Below are 20,046 nucleotides of genomic sequence, written 5' to 3'. Positions count from 1 at the left end.
GTCAATTGAGAAAGCAGAGGACCATAAGAAATTTGTTATCTCCACCACCCATTACTTCCTTGGAAGTTTGAATCCTCCAAGATTCTCCGCCCACTAGGATCATGTTAACAAAGGCTACTTCCTACTATAAATACAGAACATCTTCCTTCTTACAAACCGAAGAGAGTAACATTTGTACTTTCTTCATCTCATTACCTAAAGCCTTGTGCTTAATTTTTTTTCTTGTCAAAGAAGAGTCATGGGAGGCAACAACAGGCAGAAAAAATCCTCCTTCTCATTCTTCAGCTTGTTCAAATCGAGGAGGCCTCACAGAGGAGATGACATGGGGGAGGATTTGAATATGAGTGCAAGAAAGGTGTGGCCTAGTGAGGAGGACAGAGGCGGGTGGGTAGCTGAGCCCGGCATCGACAACAAAGCTACTGCTTTCATTGACAGAATCCACAAGAGCATTTTCTCAGAATCTGATTGCCAAACCTTAACTGTAAACCCTGCTGGAAAGTCCTAAGAAGGAGCTTTGCCTCTCTGCATTTATTAGTGTATCATAATGTTATTTTTTTCAAATAAGTTGTATCTAGTTTAGTTTGTGAATCACTACAATAAATATCATCAAGAATTTGTTTCTGTTTATCAAACCTTCTGTTTTTCTCTTTTAAGTACAGATTATGCCTACCATCATGCTTCAGTGTTTTTGTTCATTCTTATATCTTGGTTTTCAAAATCTTCAAACTAACTGGTTTTGAGTTTCCTTAAAAGTAGTTAATAAATTACAACTTTGGCCTACTTTTCATGACATCATTCATCATGTTTTATATTAGATTGCTATAATATAAGCACCAAGAAGCAAATCAGTGTGGCAGTTCTCCAGTGTTTTCTTTATTTTTTTTATAAAAAAAATAGTAGAAGAAACATGAAATAAGCAGAAGTTCAGCAGGTTCAAGACGTAAATTTTTAGTTCAGGGATGATAATTAGTAAGTTAATGTACAATTTGGTACCAATGGTTTACGTTACTTAACCAAATCTTCCCCATCTCTACAATCAACATCTTAAACAAATCTTCCCCATCTCTGCAATCAACATCGTGATTTAAGGTTGCCTTTTGATCTGCAAGCTGCAACAATCCCATGACAGGATGTGTGTAGCATCAAATTTCACTTGATTGATGAAACAGCAGCTTGGTTTTGAGCTTGTTAAATAAACCAAATTAAATTCATGGTTAAATTGTTTGGAGGTGCAAGTATATTAAAATCTTTAAAGAACGTATAGAGTCCTTTAGATTTGTGACCCTCAACATTCCCACCACATAGCATTCTTTCAGGCATTTTCAGAACAACCATATAATAATAAAGTTGTTGATTGACAAAAACATAATAATAATAAAGTTGTACCCTCTAGCTCTTTAGGGACAAAGGAGGCCCATGGCTTCAAAGATGATTCCATGCAATGGTCACATACAAGAAATTTCTCTATTAGATCTTAGGGAAAGGAAGGACAAGAACCGAACTCTTAACGTCTTAATTCAAGCGAAATACTGGTTGAAATCCAAATAAAGTGGCTACAAACTTTGGAATCTAAGACAGTTCCTTTAAGCGTTTTACTTTATATAGTTGTTTGTAAAGCCTAGTACAACATGCAAATGTATCTAGGCATAGTGTTTCTTCACAGACATAAGTACTGTTAGCAGAAATAAAAGCAGTGGTAGAGAACAAACTCCCAAAAGAAGAGGTCAGATTTGGATGATCATCATTGGAAATTATATGATGGGGAAGATGAAAGTGGAAAAGGTAGCAGTAAGTTTTAGGTGCAATATCACTATCCAAAAGATCTCTGTGTAAATTTCAATGGAAGGTCCATGGAAGTACAAGTACTTGAGAAAAATGAAAGTGCCAATAATGCCTCGAGTCTGTTTTGGTCAATTGAGAAAGCAGAGGACCATAAGAAATTTGTCATCTCAACCACCCATTACTTCCTTGGAAGTTTGAATCCTCCAAGATTCTCCACCCACTAGAATCATCTTTACAAAGGCTACTTGCAACTATAAATACAGAACATCTTCCTTCTTGCCACTACAAACCGAAGAGAGTAACATTTGTACTTTCTTCATCTCATCACCTAAAGCACTGTGCTTAATTTTTTTTCTTGTCGAAGAAGAGTTATGGGAGGCAACAACAGGCAGAAAAAATCCTCCTTCTCATTCTTCAGCTTGTTCAAATCGAGGAGGCCTCGCAGAGGAGATGACATGGGGGAGGATTTGTATATGAGTGCAAGAAGGGTGTGGATTAGTGAGGAGGACAGAGGTGGGTGGGTAGCTGAGCCCGGCATCGACAACAAAGCTAGTGCTTTCATTGACAGAATCCACAAGTGCATTGTCTCAGAATCTGATTGCCAAACCTTAACTGTAAACCCTGCTGGAAAGTCCTAAGAAGGAGCTATGCCTGTCTGCATTTCTTAGTGTATCAAACTGTTATTTTACTAGTTTAGTTTGTGAATCACTATAATAAATGTCATCAAGTATTTGTTTCTATTTATCAAAGCTTTTGTTTTTCTCTGAAGTACAGATTATGACTACCGTCATGCTTCAATTTTTTCGTTCATTCTTATATGTTGGATTGGTTCTCAAAATCTTCAAACTAAATAAATAAGTGAACACTTCGGCATACTTTTCATGGCATCATTATTTATGTTAGCTCCAAGAAGCAAATCAGTGTGGATGAAAAATGAAAGAATTATTTAGGTTAATGTACAATTTGGCACCAATGAATTATAAAATTAAGTTACTTCACCAAATCTTCCCCATATCTGCAATCAACATTGTGGTTTAAGCAATTAAGGTTGCCTTTTGATCTTTCTCAAAAACCAAGGTTGCCTTTTGATCTGCAATCTGCAACAATACCATCACAGACTGTGTGTGGCATCAAATTTTAATCAATTTATGTTACAGCAGCTTGGTTTTTCAGCTTGTTAAATAAATTATCACAATAGACGGCGGTTACCTATACTATATCAAATTAGACGACCGGGGTTGACTTAGGAGTTTTTTTATGCAAGTGTACTAAAATCTTTTAACAGCATATAGAGTCCTTTAAATTTGTGACCCTCAACCACAACATTCCCATCACATAGTATTCTTTCAGGTAGTTTCAGAACAACTATATAATACTAAAGTTGTTGTTGTGAGAATGTGAAGGTAAAGAGTTCTACATTAGAAAGTTGAGAAACTTAGCAAGGGCTTATAAGGAGTTGGGTTACTCCCCCCATTGCCAATTGGTTTTGGGGTGGAACCTCAACTTCCTTCATGGTATCAGAGGGGGTTAGCCTACGTGTGAAAGCCCAACGACCACACGTGCTCCACGTCACCCAATATGTGTTGTCCACGCGTTAGGCTTGAAAATTCGCTACACGTGCGGGGGCGTGTGAGAATGTGAAGGTAAAGAATCCCACATTGGAAAGTTGAGAAACCTAGCAAGGGCTTATAAAGAGTTGGGTAAAGAGTCCTACATTGGAAAGTTGAGAAACCTAGCAAGGGCTTATAAGGAGTTGGGTTACTTCCCCCATTGCCAATTGGTTTTGGGGTGGAACCTCAACTTTCTTCAGCTGTCCCCTCAAATTCTTTTGGGACAAAGGACGCCCAGGCTTGAAAAATGATTCCGTGCAATGGTCATATACAAGAAATGTCTCTAAAGATCTTTAGAGGGAGGAAGGATGAAAACCAAACTCTAGCATCTTAATTCAAGTGAGATATTGATTGAAATCCAAAGAAAGTGCCTAAAAATTTGGAATCTAACAGAGTCCCACGAACTGTACAGCTAGCAGAAATAAAAGCAGTGGTAGAGAACAAAATACCAGACCAACCCTCCAAAGAACTAGGAGACCAAAAAATTGAGATCAATTTGAATCAGAAACATAGCATGTTATGCTCTGTCCAAAAAACAAAACATAGCATGTTATGCATGTTGAGTGCGATATTATTAAATATTTTACCACTGTGGCATCGAGTCAAATTTAGAATCCTATGAAACAATTGGTGAAACTTGTTTTGAATTAAAATTAGTTTCAACTTGTCAGGGGCTTATAACTCAAGAGAATTTATTCATGCATTTGAAGTGTTAGTTTTGATTCCCTTCATTTTCAATATCGTTTATATTATATAAATAAAAACTAGTGTCAAGTTGGTTAATAGTTGATTAATTAACATTAACGATGTTTAACCTAAGCCTCATTTGGTGCACTAAAAGTGAGTGAAGATTGCCACTAATTTTCATGTCGTTTGGTGTGGCTATTTACTATTTAGCAGTATTCGGGGGATTATTTCTCCACTTTTATGTCCAGGTGTGTTTTATTTTATTTTTTAATGACCTAGGCCAAACGACACCGTTTTGAGCCAGGTCATACCAAAATACAAAAGGAAAGAACGGAACTCCCCCAATGCGACTCTGAAAAACACACCCCCACCAAACCCCAAAACCCCAAATCCTCAGCCAAAATCTTCAAACCCTAACCCCCAATTCCCACCTAACCACCTGCCGCCGGGGTCCTGCCGACGCGAACTCGACTATTATTTTTCAAATTTCCAATCTTCAAGTAAGTCTTAAACTCAATTTTCCAATTGATGATGATTTATGAGTTTCTTATTTAATTGAAATGGAGTTTATGATTATTTGATTGCATCTGATTTATGATTATGAGACATAGTTATTAGTCAGCAGAGTCTTCTTTGCATTTTTTTCAAAGTGCATTGTAGAGGATAGTTTAAAATTCTTGCATTTCAAAGTCGTTCTTAGCTAACATATACAAAGTGGAAAAAATCCCACTTCCAAATTTAGGAATTTTTGTTTCGTATAGCCTAACACAACCTCTGGTCATTGTAGGCATCCACTGATAAATAACATCGATGTCTATGACTCTCTATCACCATTGTGGACAATTGCTAGGTGAAAAGATGAATGATAAGAAGTATTGTCATTTTACTGTGTAATATGACAGTAAAATGGTAGGTGTACCATTAGGGTTCCATGGTTTGTAAGACTACGTTTCGTTCCGCTAAGTACAGGTGTATGGTGGGTGTACCTACCATATGTACGTATCGTTCAGTGCAAATATATGGTAGGTGTACCTGCCATATGTACGTATCGTTCAGTGCAAATTGAATGGTTGTCTCATTGTTAAGATCCTATAAATGGAAAATTGACATCTTGTCTGTTGTTATTAACATGCATGTATATCCTTCATACATACCTAAATTAGTTATCGATAAAACTCTTTTGTACAATATGATCTTCGATTATGATTATACTAATATAAAAAATTTCTTACATGCAACCCGTCTCTCATCCCATGGATGTTTATATATATTATATAGATTATATTTCCATGGATATTAAAAAGACTAATAATACTCAAATACATCAGATAATAAGCCCTCGAAGAATACGAACAAACCCAACAACTACCGGTCATTAAACTTTTTATTACATAAGATTAAAGAAAGATACACAACCTCCTGTGGTTTAAGACTAAAACCATCAACACGTGCACCAAATCACTTAAAAAACACCAAAGAAACAAACGCTAGATATCTCAAGGAAAAAAAGGATTGTTAGACCAAAGACCATGACCATGATGGTATTGATCCCCAAAGGGCAGAACCTCAGCCACAGCACCAAACCCCATTTGCTCATTAGGGTTCATCATGTCTGTGAACCATGAAGGCCTCTGCATGGTGTTGCCCATGTTGCTAAGCCCGAAAGCTTGTCTCTCCATTGTTGCGTGCATGTTCAGGTTCAGGGCATGGTCTCCAGCTGCAGGCACAGCTGCTGGAGTTGGTGGGACTGGGACTGGATTTCTCTGAGCCAGCTCCTCCTTCCGGGTCTTGATCTTATCAACCAGCTCCTTCAAGTTCTGGTCAATGAGCCACCCGAGGTCGTTCAGATCAATCATGGTCAGTCCCTGCAGAGGCTTACCAGTCAGGCTCTGAAACATGACCCTCGACATCTCCTTCTCCCGATTCTCCTTCCTCAGCTTCTTCAGCTGCTCGTTGGCTTTCACAATCCTCTGCCTCAGAAAGGTCTCCTGGTTGACCATCTTTTTGCTCTGGTCCATCTCTGGCAGGCTCCTGAATTGTGAGACAATGCGTTGCACTCCCAAAGGGGATGGCCAAACTTCAGGGTGAGATTCATACTGGCTATAAATAATAACACATGCTTGAATATCACAAAGGGTGCTAAGTTCATTCGCCTTCTTCATCAAACCCTTCTTCCTTTTCTTGAATGTGGCTTTTCTAGCTGAGTCATTAGTGATGTAGGTCAGGCTGACCTTCTTTCTAGTCATGGATGCAAGAGAAAAAATTGAGAGGAAAAACAATTGCAAACTAGGGAAGAAGAAGGAAAAGCCTTATTAGCTTTAGTGGTTTTGCTTGCCCCAAAGAGCCTGCGATATATATAGGAGCAGCAAGGGCTACCTAACCAATTCTAGAAGATTACATCCTAAATAGAAATTTATTGCTCTTACAATGCAGGAGATATGAAAATCAATATAGACCATTTTGGTATATTAGTACATTGCTAAATTTATGACGGCTTACAATGGAAGAGTCAATACAAGAAGATTTGTTGTCCATGTGTGAGGGGAATGTGGTTTTCACATAAATGGTAATTAAGATTGTTTTATAGGTAGGATAAATATGAAATCTCGGGTAGGCAATTTTATTAGCACAAATAAAGTTGTAAATATGATGCAGAAAATTTAGTACTATGAGTTGGGTGGATGCCTATGTAATATCTTCCTTTTTGTTTTTTTGGAATTCATGGGACTTCTTATCCACCCTTGGTTTTATATGGAAGCTTGTCTGTTAAATTAGCATACATACATGCATTAAAACACAGATTTTGTTATGGCTCATTCAAATCATTAAAAGATCGATATTTCTTTCTATCCTTGGTAATTATCACTTATAAGGTAATTGAGCCCATTATTGTTTAGATTTTTTTTTGTTTTTGTTTCTCTGTCTCTTTTCTGTCGTGCATCTATTTTGTTGAGTCACGTCCTAACAATTAATATAATAAACGATATATCAATATATAAAGTAGAGAATACATTTTTTCTGCTATTAAAACTACAATTAAAATCCTTTTGGTTATTGTTAGAAGAAACACATGTTCAATTATAAAACAAAAGCAAGGATCAAGCTATAATTGATGGTCTTATAGTACGAAGGAGTTTTATTAATGAGTTACGTAGATATGAAGGATATTCGTATAGGTTATAAGAGTTGACATACGTAGGAACGATATACATATAGGTTATGAAGGATATTCATGTAGGTTATAAGAGTTTACGTACGTAAGAACAATATACATGTAAGTTAATAACAATAGACGATGTCAATTTGCCATATATAGAAACTTAATAATGAGACAACCATTCAATTTATTATCCAATGCATATACTATGTACATACATAGGATAGGTATGCCTACCATGTATTTGTACCCAACGTTACATACATATGGTAGGTATGCATATCGTAGTCTATCGTTCTCGTCTTGTGGAAGTTGTTCATAAATCGTCTCTTATTACTTAAAGAGTATATATTCTCTTAAAGTTCATATATATAGTAACCTACTCATGAGGCACATCGTTTAATTTATTATCTGATGTGGAGACTACCTATATTGACAATCCCGATCTCTTGGACCACAGGAGTCCAAGAGATTGTGGTCACCCACCGTTGGATATTAATCCAATGGTTCAAAAAAGTTTTTTAAAAAGAGTGCAAGAGTGAGTGAACCGTTGAATTTACATCCAACGGTGAGTGACCACAAATCTCTTGGACCCCTGTAGTCCAAGAGATCAGGTGTGCCTATATTGATACGAATTCGAAGACCTATCATGAATCCTGGACCATATGTATTATTACTCAGTAAACTTAATAATAAGTTTTTTATTCATCTTTTCACCTAGCTAAAAAGAGGTTTTGTGTTAGGGCTATAAGAAATTAAAATTCCTCAAATGGGAAGTGGGATTTTTTCCACTTTTGTAGATATTAATCAAGAACAATTTTGAAGTGCAAGAATCTCAAACTATTCTCTAATAAAAGAGACCTTCGAATGACTAAATACTGAGATGTACTATATCCTGACAGTTTATATTTCTAATTTTACTTTTGCCTCATGTATGGTGGGCTGCTTATGTGGAATGTGTATCGGAATTGCTCCACTTAAAAATTATGTGGTTCCACATTAAAATCATAAGCCAAATGTCGAAACCCATGGAATCGAACAGAGTCTATTATCATAAACTTCTCTGAAATGAAGGGTTTTGGGTTTTGCAGTTGCAGGAGAAGAAGATGAGTGACAGCCTTTGCGTATCCTTCTCACTGTGTTATTTGGTTCCTCTCTTTTAAATGCGCTACTTTTCCTTTTCTTTCGCTTCTATTGTGTTAACTTTTTTTTTTCTTTTTGGTAAAGAGGAGGACTTCTATGGTGTTAACTTTGTGGCATTGAATCACAGTAGAATGAATTTCAACTTGATGGTATTGAATGAATATGATTTTGCTTCAAGAACTACTAATTGTTGATCGGCTTGAAATTCTTACATTATGCTTCTTCAAATAGGCCAAATAGGTCAACCAAATTTCTTACAGTGTGAAAGCCTTTATTATATTGTGCATTGATCCGACTAGATTCCGACATTTCACATTTTGCATTCGCAGTCTAATTTGTGTTTTTCTAGTCTGTAGTTTTTATTGGATATAACTTATTTCGTTCATTGTTTGCACAACTTGATGCTTGATGAGAATTCACTAAACTATTCTTTTATCTTGCAGTTTGGGGTGCATCAAGCATGCAACCATGCGTTCCATCGTCATTGCATCATAAAATGTGTAAATTCAGAGACTTCTCAGTCACATTGCCCCATAGCAGGGAGTCGCAATTCAAAGGATGAGAGAAAAACTAGAATCACATTTAGGAAACTTGTTTGCTCTCTCCCTCTTCAAGTGCAGTGGTTGCCAATGCATGCTTGCAATTGTTTGATTGTATATGGTTTATATATCCCTTGTCTGTCTGTTGTGTTTTGGTTGATGTAAACTGTGAAGTAGCTCAAAGTTTCACTTTTTAATGATTTATTGTATTCTCTATAAACCAATTGTTTGTTTATTCGGTTTGATAGGGATCTCAGTGATAATAATAATAAAAAATTACCGGTAGTGCTTTTAAGATGTGGTATTTATGTTTTGTAGAATTTTGCACCAATTAAAATACGAGGATAAGAGGCAAATTGAAAGAATTGACTACTTTTAGCGGCGGACAAGCATATCATCACATTTAGTGTTTTCACCTACGGCTGCGGCGAAATAATCCGTTGCCAAACACGATTTATCCATAAAGACATAAATTTTCGTCACGAAAGGTCCACAAACCGTCACTAGTCGTTGCAAAAACTTAAAAACCGTCATTTATTACCAAATTAGCAACAATATGCTGATTGAATTTATCTCTCGTGTTTTTCACTAAATTTTTATTTTTCTTCTTCTAGAATACCTCAACCTTTTTAGAAAACTGCGAAAGAATAATTAGTATCCCTTTACCACAATATAAATCTACAAAAAAAATATATTATGGAGTGTTTTGAGTACAAAACATGATACATGTTTTAGTTCTCAGTAATCTTTTAAGCATTTTGTTTTACGTATTTTTTAAAGCCTAGTACAACATGCATATCTAGCTAGGCATAGTGTTTCTCCACAGACAGTAAGTACAGCTAGCAGAAATAAAAAGCAATGGTAGAGAACAAAATACCAGACCGAATCTCCAAAGTAATAGGAAACATAAAATCAATTTGAACCAGAAACAAAGCATGTTATGCATGCTGTATGTCTATTAACAAATCTTTACCCCTGTAGCATTGAATCAAAACTAGAATCCGCTAATCAGACAACTTGGCGCAACTTGTTTTAAATCAAAATAGTTTATTAATATTAAAGATGCTGAACCTCTGCCTGATTTGGTGAACTAGGTGGTACTTCTGATTGTACTAATTTATATCAGTGCTCGAGGGTACTTTTCTCCTGTCTTCCATTTTTCTCTCCCTCTGAATGGCTCTCCTTCAACTAAACGTCCATATTCGAGACATAATTCTGTGAAGTTTAACTTTTCTAAGATCCCTTGTAAGTACCTTTTGACGGGTTCTTGTGCTTTGTTTGGACATTGATTGTTTAAAGTTCACAGATATTTGTCAGCAGAGCCTTCTTTACATTTTGCAAAGTGCATAGAGAATAGTTCGAGATTCTTGCACTTCAAAGTTGTTCTTGATTAATATCTACAAAAGTGGAAAAAATCCCACTTCCCATTTGAGGAATTTTAATTTCTTATAGCCCGAACACAAAACCTCTTGTTAGCTAGGTGAAAAGATGAATACATATGGTCCACGATTCATGATAGGTCTAGGGTTCGAATTCATATCAATATAGGTAGTCTCCACATCAGATAATATATTAAATGATGTGCCTCATGATATAAATACATACATGAACTTTAAGAGAATATATACTTTTAAGTAATAAGAGACGATTTATGAACAACTTCCACAAGAAGAGAACGATAGGCTACGATATGTATACCTACCATATGCATGTAACATTGGGTACAAATATATGGTAGGTATACCTACCCTATGTATGTACATAGTATATGCATCGGATAATAAATTGAATGGTTGTCTCATTATTAAGGTTCTATATATTTCAAATTGACATCGTTTATTGTTATTAACATACATGTATATCGTTCTCATTAATAAAACTCTTTCCTACTATAAGACCATCAATTATAGCTTGATCCTTCCTTTTGTTTTATAATTGAATATGTGTTTCTTCTAACAATAACCAAAAGGATTTTAATTGTAATTTTCTTTCGGATAGTTTTCTTTGATATGTTTTCAATCTATAAAATTAGAGTTAACCAAGGGTACAAAAGTTTGTCTTCAAATGTTATATGAGTTCATCTTTCAAATCTTGTTGGACGTCTAAGAGTAATCCTTAGTGAAGATAAGAACTACATAATATTGCAATCTATGAAATGTAAAACTTTATGATAAGCATATCCAACTCCATTGACCTTTCTTTGTTAATCATTCTTGCTTTGGTTGGTTGGTTCTCAATAACATAGCAACAAATCTTAAATTCAAAAGGATATATTAAAAAGATCTAATAAAGTACTCAAATACATCAGAGAATATAAGCCCTCGAAGAATACGATTGAGAAAACCAAACAACTGAACTACTGTTTATATAAACTTTTGGGTACATAAATTTAAATTCAAGAAATTAAGAAACTAAACCTGCTGTGGTTTGAGATGGAGACTAGCACCATCAAAACAAAGCATCCATAAAAGAAAATTACTTGAAAAAAACAACAAAAACTAAACAAACACCAGATAGAGTTCAATGAAAAAAGGGACTGTTATGCCAAAAGGCAGGATGATTCTGATCTCCGAAGGGCAACACCTCATCGCCACCAGCAGCACCAGACCCCATAGGCTCCTGCGGGGTCATCACATCTGAGAACCATGGAGGCCTCTGCATGGTGTTCTCCATTGCTGGCTGCTGCATGTTCAGGTCCATGCCATGGTCTCCAGCTCTCGCAGGCGAAGCTGCTGCATTTGGTGCAGCCATTGTGACTTCATTTCTCTGAGCCAGCAGCTCCTCTCTCTTGCTCTGAGCCAGCAGCTCCTCTCTCTTGCTCTTGATCTTCTCACCAAGCTCCTTCACGTTCTGGTCGATTAGCCATCCTAGGTCGTTCAGGTCGATCATGTTCAGTCCCTGAAGAGGCCTACCAGTGAGGGTCTGGAACATCACCCTCGACACCTCCTTTTCTCTGTTCTCTTTCCTCAGCCTCTTGAGCTGCTCGTGGGACTTCACGATCCGCTGCCTGAGAAAGGTCTCCTGGTTGAACATCTTCCGCCCTTGTTCCATCTCCGGCATATTTCTGAATTGCGCGATAACACGCTGCACGCCGGAAGGGGATGGCCAGATATCAGGGAGAGACTCATACTGGCTATAGATTAGGGCACACGCTGGAACGTCACAGAGTGTGCTCAGTTCACTTATCTTCTTTATCAAGCCCCTCTTCCTTTTTTTGAAAGTGGCTTTTCTTGTTGAGTCATTAGCTATGTAGGCCAACTTGACCTTCTTTCTAGTCATGGCTCAAAAGGAAGAAAAAAATGGAGAGAGAGAGAGAGAGAGAGAGAGAGGAATTGCAAACTAGGGAAGAAGAAGAAGATGGATTAACCCCAAACAGCCTGGGGTATTATATAGCAGCAGAAGGGCTACCTAACCAATTCTAGAAGATTACATCCTAAATAGAAATTTAATGCTCTTACAAAGCAGGAGATATGAACATCAATATTGAACATTTTGGTATGTCTCGGTAGATTTTTATTAGCAAAAATAAAAAACTTGTAATATGATGCAGAAAATTTAGTAAATTGAGTTTGGTGGATGTTTTATGTGTGTGTGTTTTTTTCTATTTATTATTATTTTTTAATTCATGGGACTTCTTATCCACCCTTGGGTTTATATGGAAGTAATTGTCTGTTAATTCTCATACATACATGCATTACAACACAGATGTTGATGTGGTTCATTCAATCTATATTATATCTTTGGTCATTATTATTTATAAGGTAATCCAGTCCATTATTGTTTAGGATTTTTATTTTTATTTTTCTGCCTCTTTTTGGTCATGCTTCTATTTTCTTAACGCATGCCCTAATAACAATTAATAATACTATATCTGGACAGTTTATATTTCTAATTTTACTTTCACCATATTTATGGTGTGCTACTTAGGTAGAGTAGGTATGTATCAAAATTATTTCTATTCTTAATTTTTCTTGCATTTAAAAAAAGCCTCTCGACTCGAGAACAAAACTCTCAAACCGCCCAAGACCGGCCATCCATCCCTCCTCCTAATGCTCACCGAGCACTCCAAAAATGCAATGACCTATTTGAAATTTATGGTGTGCTATGACATTGGAATTATTTTAGTTCCTAATTTTTCACGTGTTTATTAGTTAGTACATGAGGAATTAAAAGTTATGTGAGTTACACATTAAAATTCATAATTTAATACCTAAGAAATCAGGAATTAGACTTGATTAAGGAGAGTAGCTGATAATATTTCTATTTCTTGTCTCCCCTATATACCTCGCTTCTCTCATTCCATAACTTCGGCCAAGATCAGCCAATCATCCCTCCTCCTAATGGTCACCAGCGCCCACCAATCCAAATCCAATGACCTATTTGAAATTTCATCTCGCGATGAACATGACGAATGTCAAACATACAGAAACTTTTCTTGATTGAAGTGTAGGGATGTTGCATAGAGAATAACTACGGTATTTATTTTATTTTTATTTTTTTTGTTGATACAAACGATATTGGGGAGGTGGAAATTGAAGTTAAGACCTCATATGCAAGAGTAAATGTTCTTAATCACTTGAGCTACAAGCTATTTACACGATATTTTAACCTTTTAACGTGCAAATCACACTCATTCCATCTAAACGTATAAATTCACAATGACGAATATATAAATAAATAAAAATCATTAAAATTAACATTTGGGCTTTTTTCAATGGGCTTGAAGTCACAAATATAGTCAAACGTTTGGAGGCCCAAAAAACCCTGCATTATGTCTATTCCAATTATGCTCAAATTCGTAGCCCTAGTTTGGTTTGGTGGGCTTAGTGTCAGTCAGGAACACGGCGTCTTGAATCCAAGCCCAAAGCTGCCCGGACTCTGGAAACCAACCTCAGACGTCGGTTTCGAACGAACGACGAAGACTAGGGCTTCGCCTTCTTCCGTGGCTCCGATTCTGCCCTAGGTACGCTCTATGGCTGCTCTTCTCTAGATGTCGCAGGATGAAAACTTCGATTTATTTTCTATGGTCTAATATGATGTGTTTGAGTGATTTTAGCGATTGATTTTGAGTTGAATTTGGTATAATTAGTGCTGATTCTTGATTTTATTATTTGGGTTTTTAAGGATTATTAGTGAGAAAATTCTAGGGTTTTTTAGGAAGACAGAGACCTCTAAAGGCAGCGATGTAAGCTTTATGTTAGACACTGGTCTTCGAAGTAATGCAGAACTTGAGCAAAATCCTATTGGCGTTATGATGACAACTCTGGCCGTACAACCAATAATGATAGTTCAACCCACTGCTACATGTGTGTTTTTCCCCCCAATGCCTCTTTTTTTATAAGTTAAAGGATAGGCTTATTTATAGTTTGGTTTGGAAGTTTCGAGGATTTCATATAAAATATATTTCTTGAATATGATGGAAAGCACCAAACTTTGGTCGCTGGAAAATTTGCTGAATTCAATATTGGTTTGCCATGAATTACAAGCAGCAGTTATTTTTAACAGTTTGCCATGAATATTGCTGAAATCAATAGGGTTCTGAATTTTGTTTCCTGAGTGTGTATCTTCTCAAAACTGATGGAACCAAAGAGATTCTATTATCATTCACTAGAGATTCTATTATCATTCACTTCTCTGAAATGTATGGTTTGGGATTTTGTAGTTGCAGGAGAAGAGGATGAAAGTCAACATCTTGCGTATCCTTGTCAATGTGTTTTCAGTTCCTTTCTTTTAAATGCACTACCTTTATACTATTTATAACTATCGTTTATATTTTCCTTTTCTTTCACTTCTATGGTGTTAACTTTGTTGCATTTATTTAATCCTGGTAGAATGAATTTTAGTTTGATGGTATCAAATTCATATGATTTGGCTTCTTCAAAAATTACTAATTGTTGATCGGCTTGGAAATTTTACATGATCTTGTTTGCTAATTAATTTGCCTTTACTTGAAACGTGTTTGTTGTGAAAGGTATTGCACACGTTTTATAGAAAGAGTTTTCTCTTAACTGACTCTCTTTTCGAATATCTGATGGGCTTTTCAAACAGAGTATGTCCTCTTTATCTCTTCTCTATCTGTTATTTTCATTAATCAATTGTTGCACTTGTGAATGTTTATAAATTTAACAATGATGTACTCTTGGAGCTCTAATTCTTATCCTTTTCAACCTGCAGGTGGCATGCTGTCGCTTCATGGACATGGGATGCACAAGATGAAACATGTGGGATTTGCAGGATGGCATTTGATGGGTGTTGTCCTGATTGTAAGCTCCCAGGGGATGATTGCCCACTAAGTAAGTAGCTAACATTATTTGCTTGATGCCTTGCATAATATTTCATGTTTCACCAAATTCTGTTGCCTCTCCTATTATTAAAGATCTAAGTCTGCAATAGAGTTTCAGATTGACCTATGAACTTATGATGTTTGAGTAGTGAAGCACATGTTGTCTCTTTACGCATTTGGTTATACCTTTTTTCACATTTTTCTGTTCTGATTTGTGTGGTTCTTGCTACTCATTCATATATAATGACATCAATTCATATCAATGCTTTGTTTCACAGTAGTATGGAATATACAGATCATTGTTAATTTACAAGCATTGGCATTTGGATTTTCTCTCTTTTTCTTCAATGAACTACCCAAATATGATTCAAATATCTAACAGAAGATCTTCCGCGACATCTTAGAACATCATTTTACACATGGTTTGCAATGCACGGCTGCCATGGTATCTACCAAACTAACAGTCAAACCCTATATTCATCTTCTATTATCAAGAAGGCCAACCAAATTGCTTACAATGCATGCATTTAAAGTGGGAAAGCCTTTATTACTTTGTGCATTGACTGACTAGATTCAGACATTTCATCGTTTGCATTAGCAGTCTGATTTGTGTTTCTTTGTTTATAATTTTCATTTGATATTAATTATTGGGTTCATTTTTTGTACAGCTTGATGATAATTTTCTAAATTATTCTTTTATCTTGCAGTTTGGGGTGCATGCAACCATGCTTTCCATCTTCATTGCATCTTAAAATGGGTAAATTCACAGACTTCTCAGGCACATTGCCCCATGTGTCGCAGGGAGTGGCAATTCAAAGGATGAGATAAAAGTTGAAATCACTCTTCAAGTGCAGGGGTTGCCAATGCGGGCTTCTAATTGTTTGATTGTATTCTGGATTAAGTGTACACCTCTGTATATCTACTGTGTATTAGTTGATGTAAACTAAAGTAGCTCCATACTGGGTGATCATAAAAATATTTTTTTAACTGGTAATCTTTTTTAGAGAGACTATTTTGTAAATTTGTGCTCCAATTGAGATGACAGGAAAGGGCGGCGAATTAAAAGTAGTTACGACTTTTAGCGGCGGTTACATGTATCGTCGCTGAAAGACCTTTTAGCTACGGTTAGCGACGGAAAAAACCGCTGCTAAACACAATTTTGTCTAATGGGGCTAAAATTTCGTCACTATAGGTCCTTAAATCGTCACCAATCGCGAGTAAAACTCAGAAACCGTCATTTATTGCCAGATTAGCTACAATATGCTGATTGAATGATTTCTCCTACTGTTTTTCGCTAGACATTTATTTTCCTTCTACTAGAATACCCTAAGAAATTTAGTAAGCTGCAAAAGAAATAATTATTTACCATTTACCAATATATAAATCTACAAAAAAACAAAAAAAACAAAAAAAAAAGAATTATGGACTGTTTTTATGTGATGAAATATACCTGTAAGTCTTATGTTTGGGGCAATGTCTTTTTCTCTACAAAATGCAATTTTGAGAATCTTTTTCGAACAGAAAAAGAACCCCGTTTCTCAGATGGTATGTGTTTATATATTACATTAAAATTTAGTTGAAAATTTCACTGGAATTTGTAGTTTTGTAATGGAAATAATGTGGATGTACAAAGCTTTTAGACCTGCCTCTTATTATCTGCTTCTCCCTTTAAACTGGTAAATATTGTTGTTTTTGCTGCTCGTGATCTTATCTTGATGATTTGTTCATGTGAATGTGGAATTGAATATCATAAAGGGTTATCAATTTGGATACGTTAAGAGAGTTGGCTTGAACTTTTCATGGATTCTCACTTCTATATTTTAACTTGGTTCATACGCAACCACGTAGATTAGACACCATCTGTGCTTCTGCCTTTTCTTTTCTATTTTGTTTCCACATCACGGCAAAAGTACCGTTGGTCACAATCTTTGAAAATCCAATAGAAAATTGTAGAACAAAGTACTATTGACCAAAGAAAGTGACAAATAAACTAAAAGCTTTTGTATTTGAGCATAAAATAGCTTTTATATCTCAACCCCATTAGTTTTTATCGATAAAATACTATCGTTTTTTAATCAAAATCTCAACCCCGTTAGTAAAGGTAATTAAACACCTCAAGTTTGAGCTTCAGTATTGTTCTGCTCTAATTAAAGTGCTTGGATTGGATGCAGTGCAAGGTAGCTTCCTTCATTGTTTTTTTTCTACAAATGAACAAGACAGCAGACATGAGATGTCACGTCATGCGGATGAACAATTTTTCTTTTCCTCTCTTGAACAGAACCAAAGTAAGTAACCCAATATGAGACTTTCTAATCAAATTTTATAATATATATTATGCTAATTCTACATGGTCGAAGGAATATGTGGCCTGATTATGATTGGAGGGGTTGTTCTGATGTTCCCTTTGCTTAATAATAAAGTTACATATAATAAAATATGAAGCAGTCAAAAAGCCACTGATACCTCCAAACCCAATAGGGTGGGATTAGAACACAAGTCACATTGAAAAATAAATAACTAATGTTTTAAGAGACATGAATCACCAGACCTACCATCCACCCTTTACAACAGATTGATAAGGAGGTGGAAGGAGGATAAAATCAAAAGGAAGAAAAGAAAAATAAATGAACAATTGACAAAACAACACTACATGAAGTATCAACCGTCCATCTGGATACACCAGATAAAGCGCTATCCATCAAACGGTTGAAACCAATCCCATAATTCAGAAACCAAAAGACATATGTGCCCTTCACATCTCTACGTACCTGTCAAACAAGAAAAGTAAAAGTATGAGAACGATGATGGCATGAATTTAGTGCAGGCCCTGTCATGTGGACCAACAGCTACCCATTTTCTCCTCTTAAATCATAGCTGGCCTGCTGACCCAATGAAAGGTATGTTTGCTTAATCATGCAGTTTAAAGTACTCCTCTCTTTTTTATGTTTTAGCCCAGTAATAAAAAATGGCCGTAACTTGCAGACATATTTACAGTGTGTGCGTAAGAAAAACCCCCGTCCCCTTCCCCTTCCTAACTTTGGGAAAACTCCCTCTTTTCTTTGTTGTATTGAAATATCAAACAGAAGATAAAATTTTCAGTGAAATAGAGATGTGGGTTCTTACAGAAATTGAAGTCTCATTTAGTTATGGCATAGACAGCATAGATAATCCCAGGGATGTAACCAAAAATAGTCAGCAACAGACAGATCCAGAATTCAACCTGAAAATCACAAATTCAGCAAATATAATTATAAGAACCATATCAATTACATCAGAATTAAGTTCTATAAACACACACAAACACATACTAAATAAGTTAATGAGCTCCAAATTAAGTTTTAAAAGATACTAACGTGGCAGCCAAACTTGAGGAAGACGCCAAGAGGAGGCAAGAGGATGGCTATGAGGATGTCTATGAAGTTTGCTGTTCCTTCACTCGGCATGGCTGTAGATGTGGAGGACCCTTTTTTTCTTCTTCTTTAAGGAAAAATGAGAACTTTGTGAGAGTTTACAGTGCAAGAAGAAGACTGCTTTTGTGTTGTGACAGAAACTGAAAGACTCTGAGTGGTTATATATACAGCTGCTCTGCTGCTGAGGAGCCACGTGGAGGTCATGCATTGGCCAGTGGGTGTAGATACAGTGTGTACGCGGTTCCTTAGCCCTGTAAACCTTCTATTGTAAATCTTACTTTTTTTTTGGGGGGGGGGAGGGGGGTGTTCTTTGTTCTCAGATTCATACAGGCTATACAGCCGAATCCGAATAAAGAAAAAAAGGAAAAAGAATCATATACAGCTATATATGTTTGGTCCAATAGAATCATAAATGGGTGAACATGTCACTCTCCCATGTGCTTATTCTTCTTCCTCTTCTTCTTAAACCTAATCGACCATTTTGTGTACTCATGCAAACAAATGTCAAAGCATATACAGTATAGCTTCCCCTTCCCTCTTATTTAACATGTAAGTAGTAATTCTTACATTCCTACTAATAGCAGTGTAATATAAGTGCAGAAGTCAAATTGTGATTCGCATAAATGAAGAGTATCTTTTTACATGAAAGGAAGAAAGCATTATCTTAAATAAATATTTGCTTTTAAACTTAGATTATAGTTATGGAAAGATGGATATTGTTAGAATCCAATGGGTGCTGATAACCAAACATAGAATTCACCCTTATCCAAAGTGTGCCATATATGTTGACGATGACCTGTCAAAGTGTGACATATTTGAGTCTTTGAAGTAACAATTGAATTCTGCTAAATTTTAGTATTTGGCATGACCCTCAAATTTTTAAATTGTGGAAATGGGGTCCTTTTTTTTTTTGTTTAAAGTAGAAATGTGGTCCTTAATATGAAAAGCTTTTGCCTTTTGTGCAAGTAGTTAAGTATATAATGGAATCAATAAATCCTACTAAAATTATAACCGAAATTGAAGAGTTATTATTTAATTGGAAGCATGTTTATCCCTATACTCGAGGTCTAATTATCATTATTAAAAAAATTACATTGTTTTGACATTCATGATAATAACATTCTTTCTTTTTCATGGTTGGTTTTCTTGTTGATTGTGGATTTTGGTCACTTTCGATAGTCTTGTAACTTTGTAATTGGTCCAAGTGTTTTTCTTGGTATTCATGTACCAAAATACTAATACTAGATTATGATAATTAATAACATTTCGTCGGGGGTTCTATACGAAATGTTATAATGACTTTCCGGGAGCATGAAATGGCGCGTAAGGGCTGGACCACTGAATTGCAATGTCGACCAGGCTGTATCCAAAATCTAACGGCTCGTAGGTTGCCGCGACATGCTGAAACAACGGCGGTGATGGAGGCTTCAAATAT

At 36.0% G+C, this 20,046-nt stretch overlaps 4 protein-coding genes and 1 long non-coding RNA gene across 6 annotated transcripts; 2 read left to right on the top strand and 3 right to left on the bottom strand.

Annotated features, from left to right (window-relative positions):
- Window positions 1-4,432: 4,432 nt before the first annotated feature.
- Window positions 4,433-9,222, top strand: LOC117632943. The gene is made up of 2 exons (XR_004586542.1): window positions 4,433-4,579; window positions 8,328-9,222. It is a non-coding gene; the product is annotated as an uncharacterized LOC117632943 (long non-coding RNA).
- LOC117632942 (agamous-like MADS-box protein AGL80) lies at window positions 5,576-6,859 on the bottom strand. The gene has a single exon (XM_034366583.1). The coding sequence runs from the start codon at window positions 6,323-6,325 to the stop codon at window positions 5,576-5,578; it is 750 nt and encodes a 249-aa protein (XP_034222474.1). The 5' UTR covers window positions 6,326-6,859.
- A 2,216-nt stretch (window positions 9,223-11,438) lies between the features above and the next one.
- LOC117630569 (agamous-like MADS-box protein AGL80) lies at window positions 11,439-12,197 on the bottom strand. Its single transcript, XM_034363273.1, has one exon. The coding sequence runs from the start codon at window positions 12,195-12,197 to the stop codon at window positions 11,439-11,441; it is 759 nt and encodes a 252-aa protein (XP_034219164.1).
- A 1,519-nt stretch (window positions 12,198-13,716) lies between these two features.
- On the top strand, window positions 13,717-16,195 carry LOC117631484 (anaphase-promoting complex subunit 11-like). 2 transcript variants are annotated; one of them, XR_004586328.1, is made up of 4 exons: window positions 13,717-13,881; window positions 14,581-14,614; window positions 15,093-15,211; window positions 15,909-16,195. XR_004586328.1 is itself a non-coding variant. In XM_034364674.1 (3 exons), the coding sequence occupies exons 2-3, from the start codon at window positions 15,154-15,156 to the stop codon at window positions 16,022-16,024; spliced, it is 174 nt and encodes a 57-aa protein (XP_034220565.1). In that variant the 5' UTR covers window positions 13,778-13,881; window positions 15,093-15,153; the 3' UTR covers window positions 16,025-16,195. The 2 variants fall into 2 exon arrangements, 1 of the variants encoding a protein (XP_034220565.1); XM_034364674.1 differs by lacking the exon at window positions 14,581-14,614 and having other exon boundaries at window positions 13,778-13,881.
- Window positions 16,196-17,643: 1,448 nt separating this feature from the next.
- LOC117629952 (hydrophobic protein RCI2A-like) lies at window positions 17,644-18,765 on the bottom strand. The gene is made up of 3 exons (XM_034362632.1): window positions 18,555-18,765; window positions 18,325-18,421; window positions 17,644-17,969 (listed from the first exon to the last, which is right to left on the bottom strand). The coding sequence occupies exons 1-2, from the start codon at window positions 18,642-18,644 to the stop codon at window positions 18,338-18,340; spliced, it is 174 nt and encodes a 57-aa protein (XP_034218523.1). The 5' UTR covers window positions 18,645-18,765; the 3' UTR covers window positions 17,644-17,969; window positions 18,325-18,337.
- Between the last annotated feature and the right edge of the window lie 1,281 nt (window positions 18,766-20,046).

Source organism: Prunus dulcis, chromosome 6, assembly GCF_902201215.1.
Source record: "Prunus dulcis chromosome 6, ALMONDv2, whole genome shotgun sequence".
NCBI lineage: Eukaryota > Viridiplantae > Streptophyta > Magnoliopsida > Rosales > Rosaceae > Prunus > Prunus dulcis.
This window is presented reverse-complemented; position numbering and strand designations above follow the sequence as displayed.

Excerpts from the sequence above, each read along its gene's own strand:
- LOC117631484 (XM_034364674.1), top strand. The coding sequence starts at position 15,154 with ATGGCATTTGATGGGTGTTGTCCTGATTGTAAGCTCCCAGGGGATGAT. Across the intron at positions 15,212-15,908 it reads AGGGGATGATTGCCCACTAA|TTTGGGGTGCATGCAACCAT; the intron begins GTAAGTAGCTAA and ends TTTATCTTGCAG.
- LOC117629952 (XM_034362632.1), bottom strand. The coding sequence starts at position 18,644 with ATGCCGAGTGAAGGAACAGCAAACTTCATAGACATCCTCATAGCCATC. Across the intron at positions 18,422-18,554 it reads TCCTCAAGTTTGGCTGCCAC|GTTGAATTCTGGATCTGTCT; the intron begins GTTAGTATCTTT and ends TGTGATTTTCAG.
- LOC117630569 (XM_034363273.1), bottom strand. The coding sequence starts at position 12,197 with ATGACTAGAAAGAAGGTCAAGTTGGCCTACATAGCTAATGACTCAACA.
- LOC117632942 (XM_034366583.1), bottom strand. The coding sequence starts at position 6,325 with ATGACTAGAAAGAAGGTCAGCCTGACCTACATCACTAATGACTCAGCT.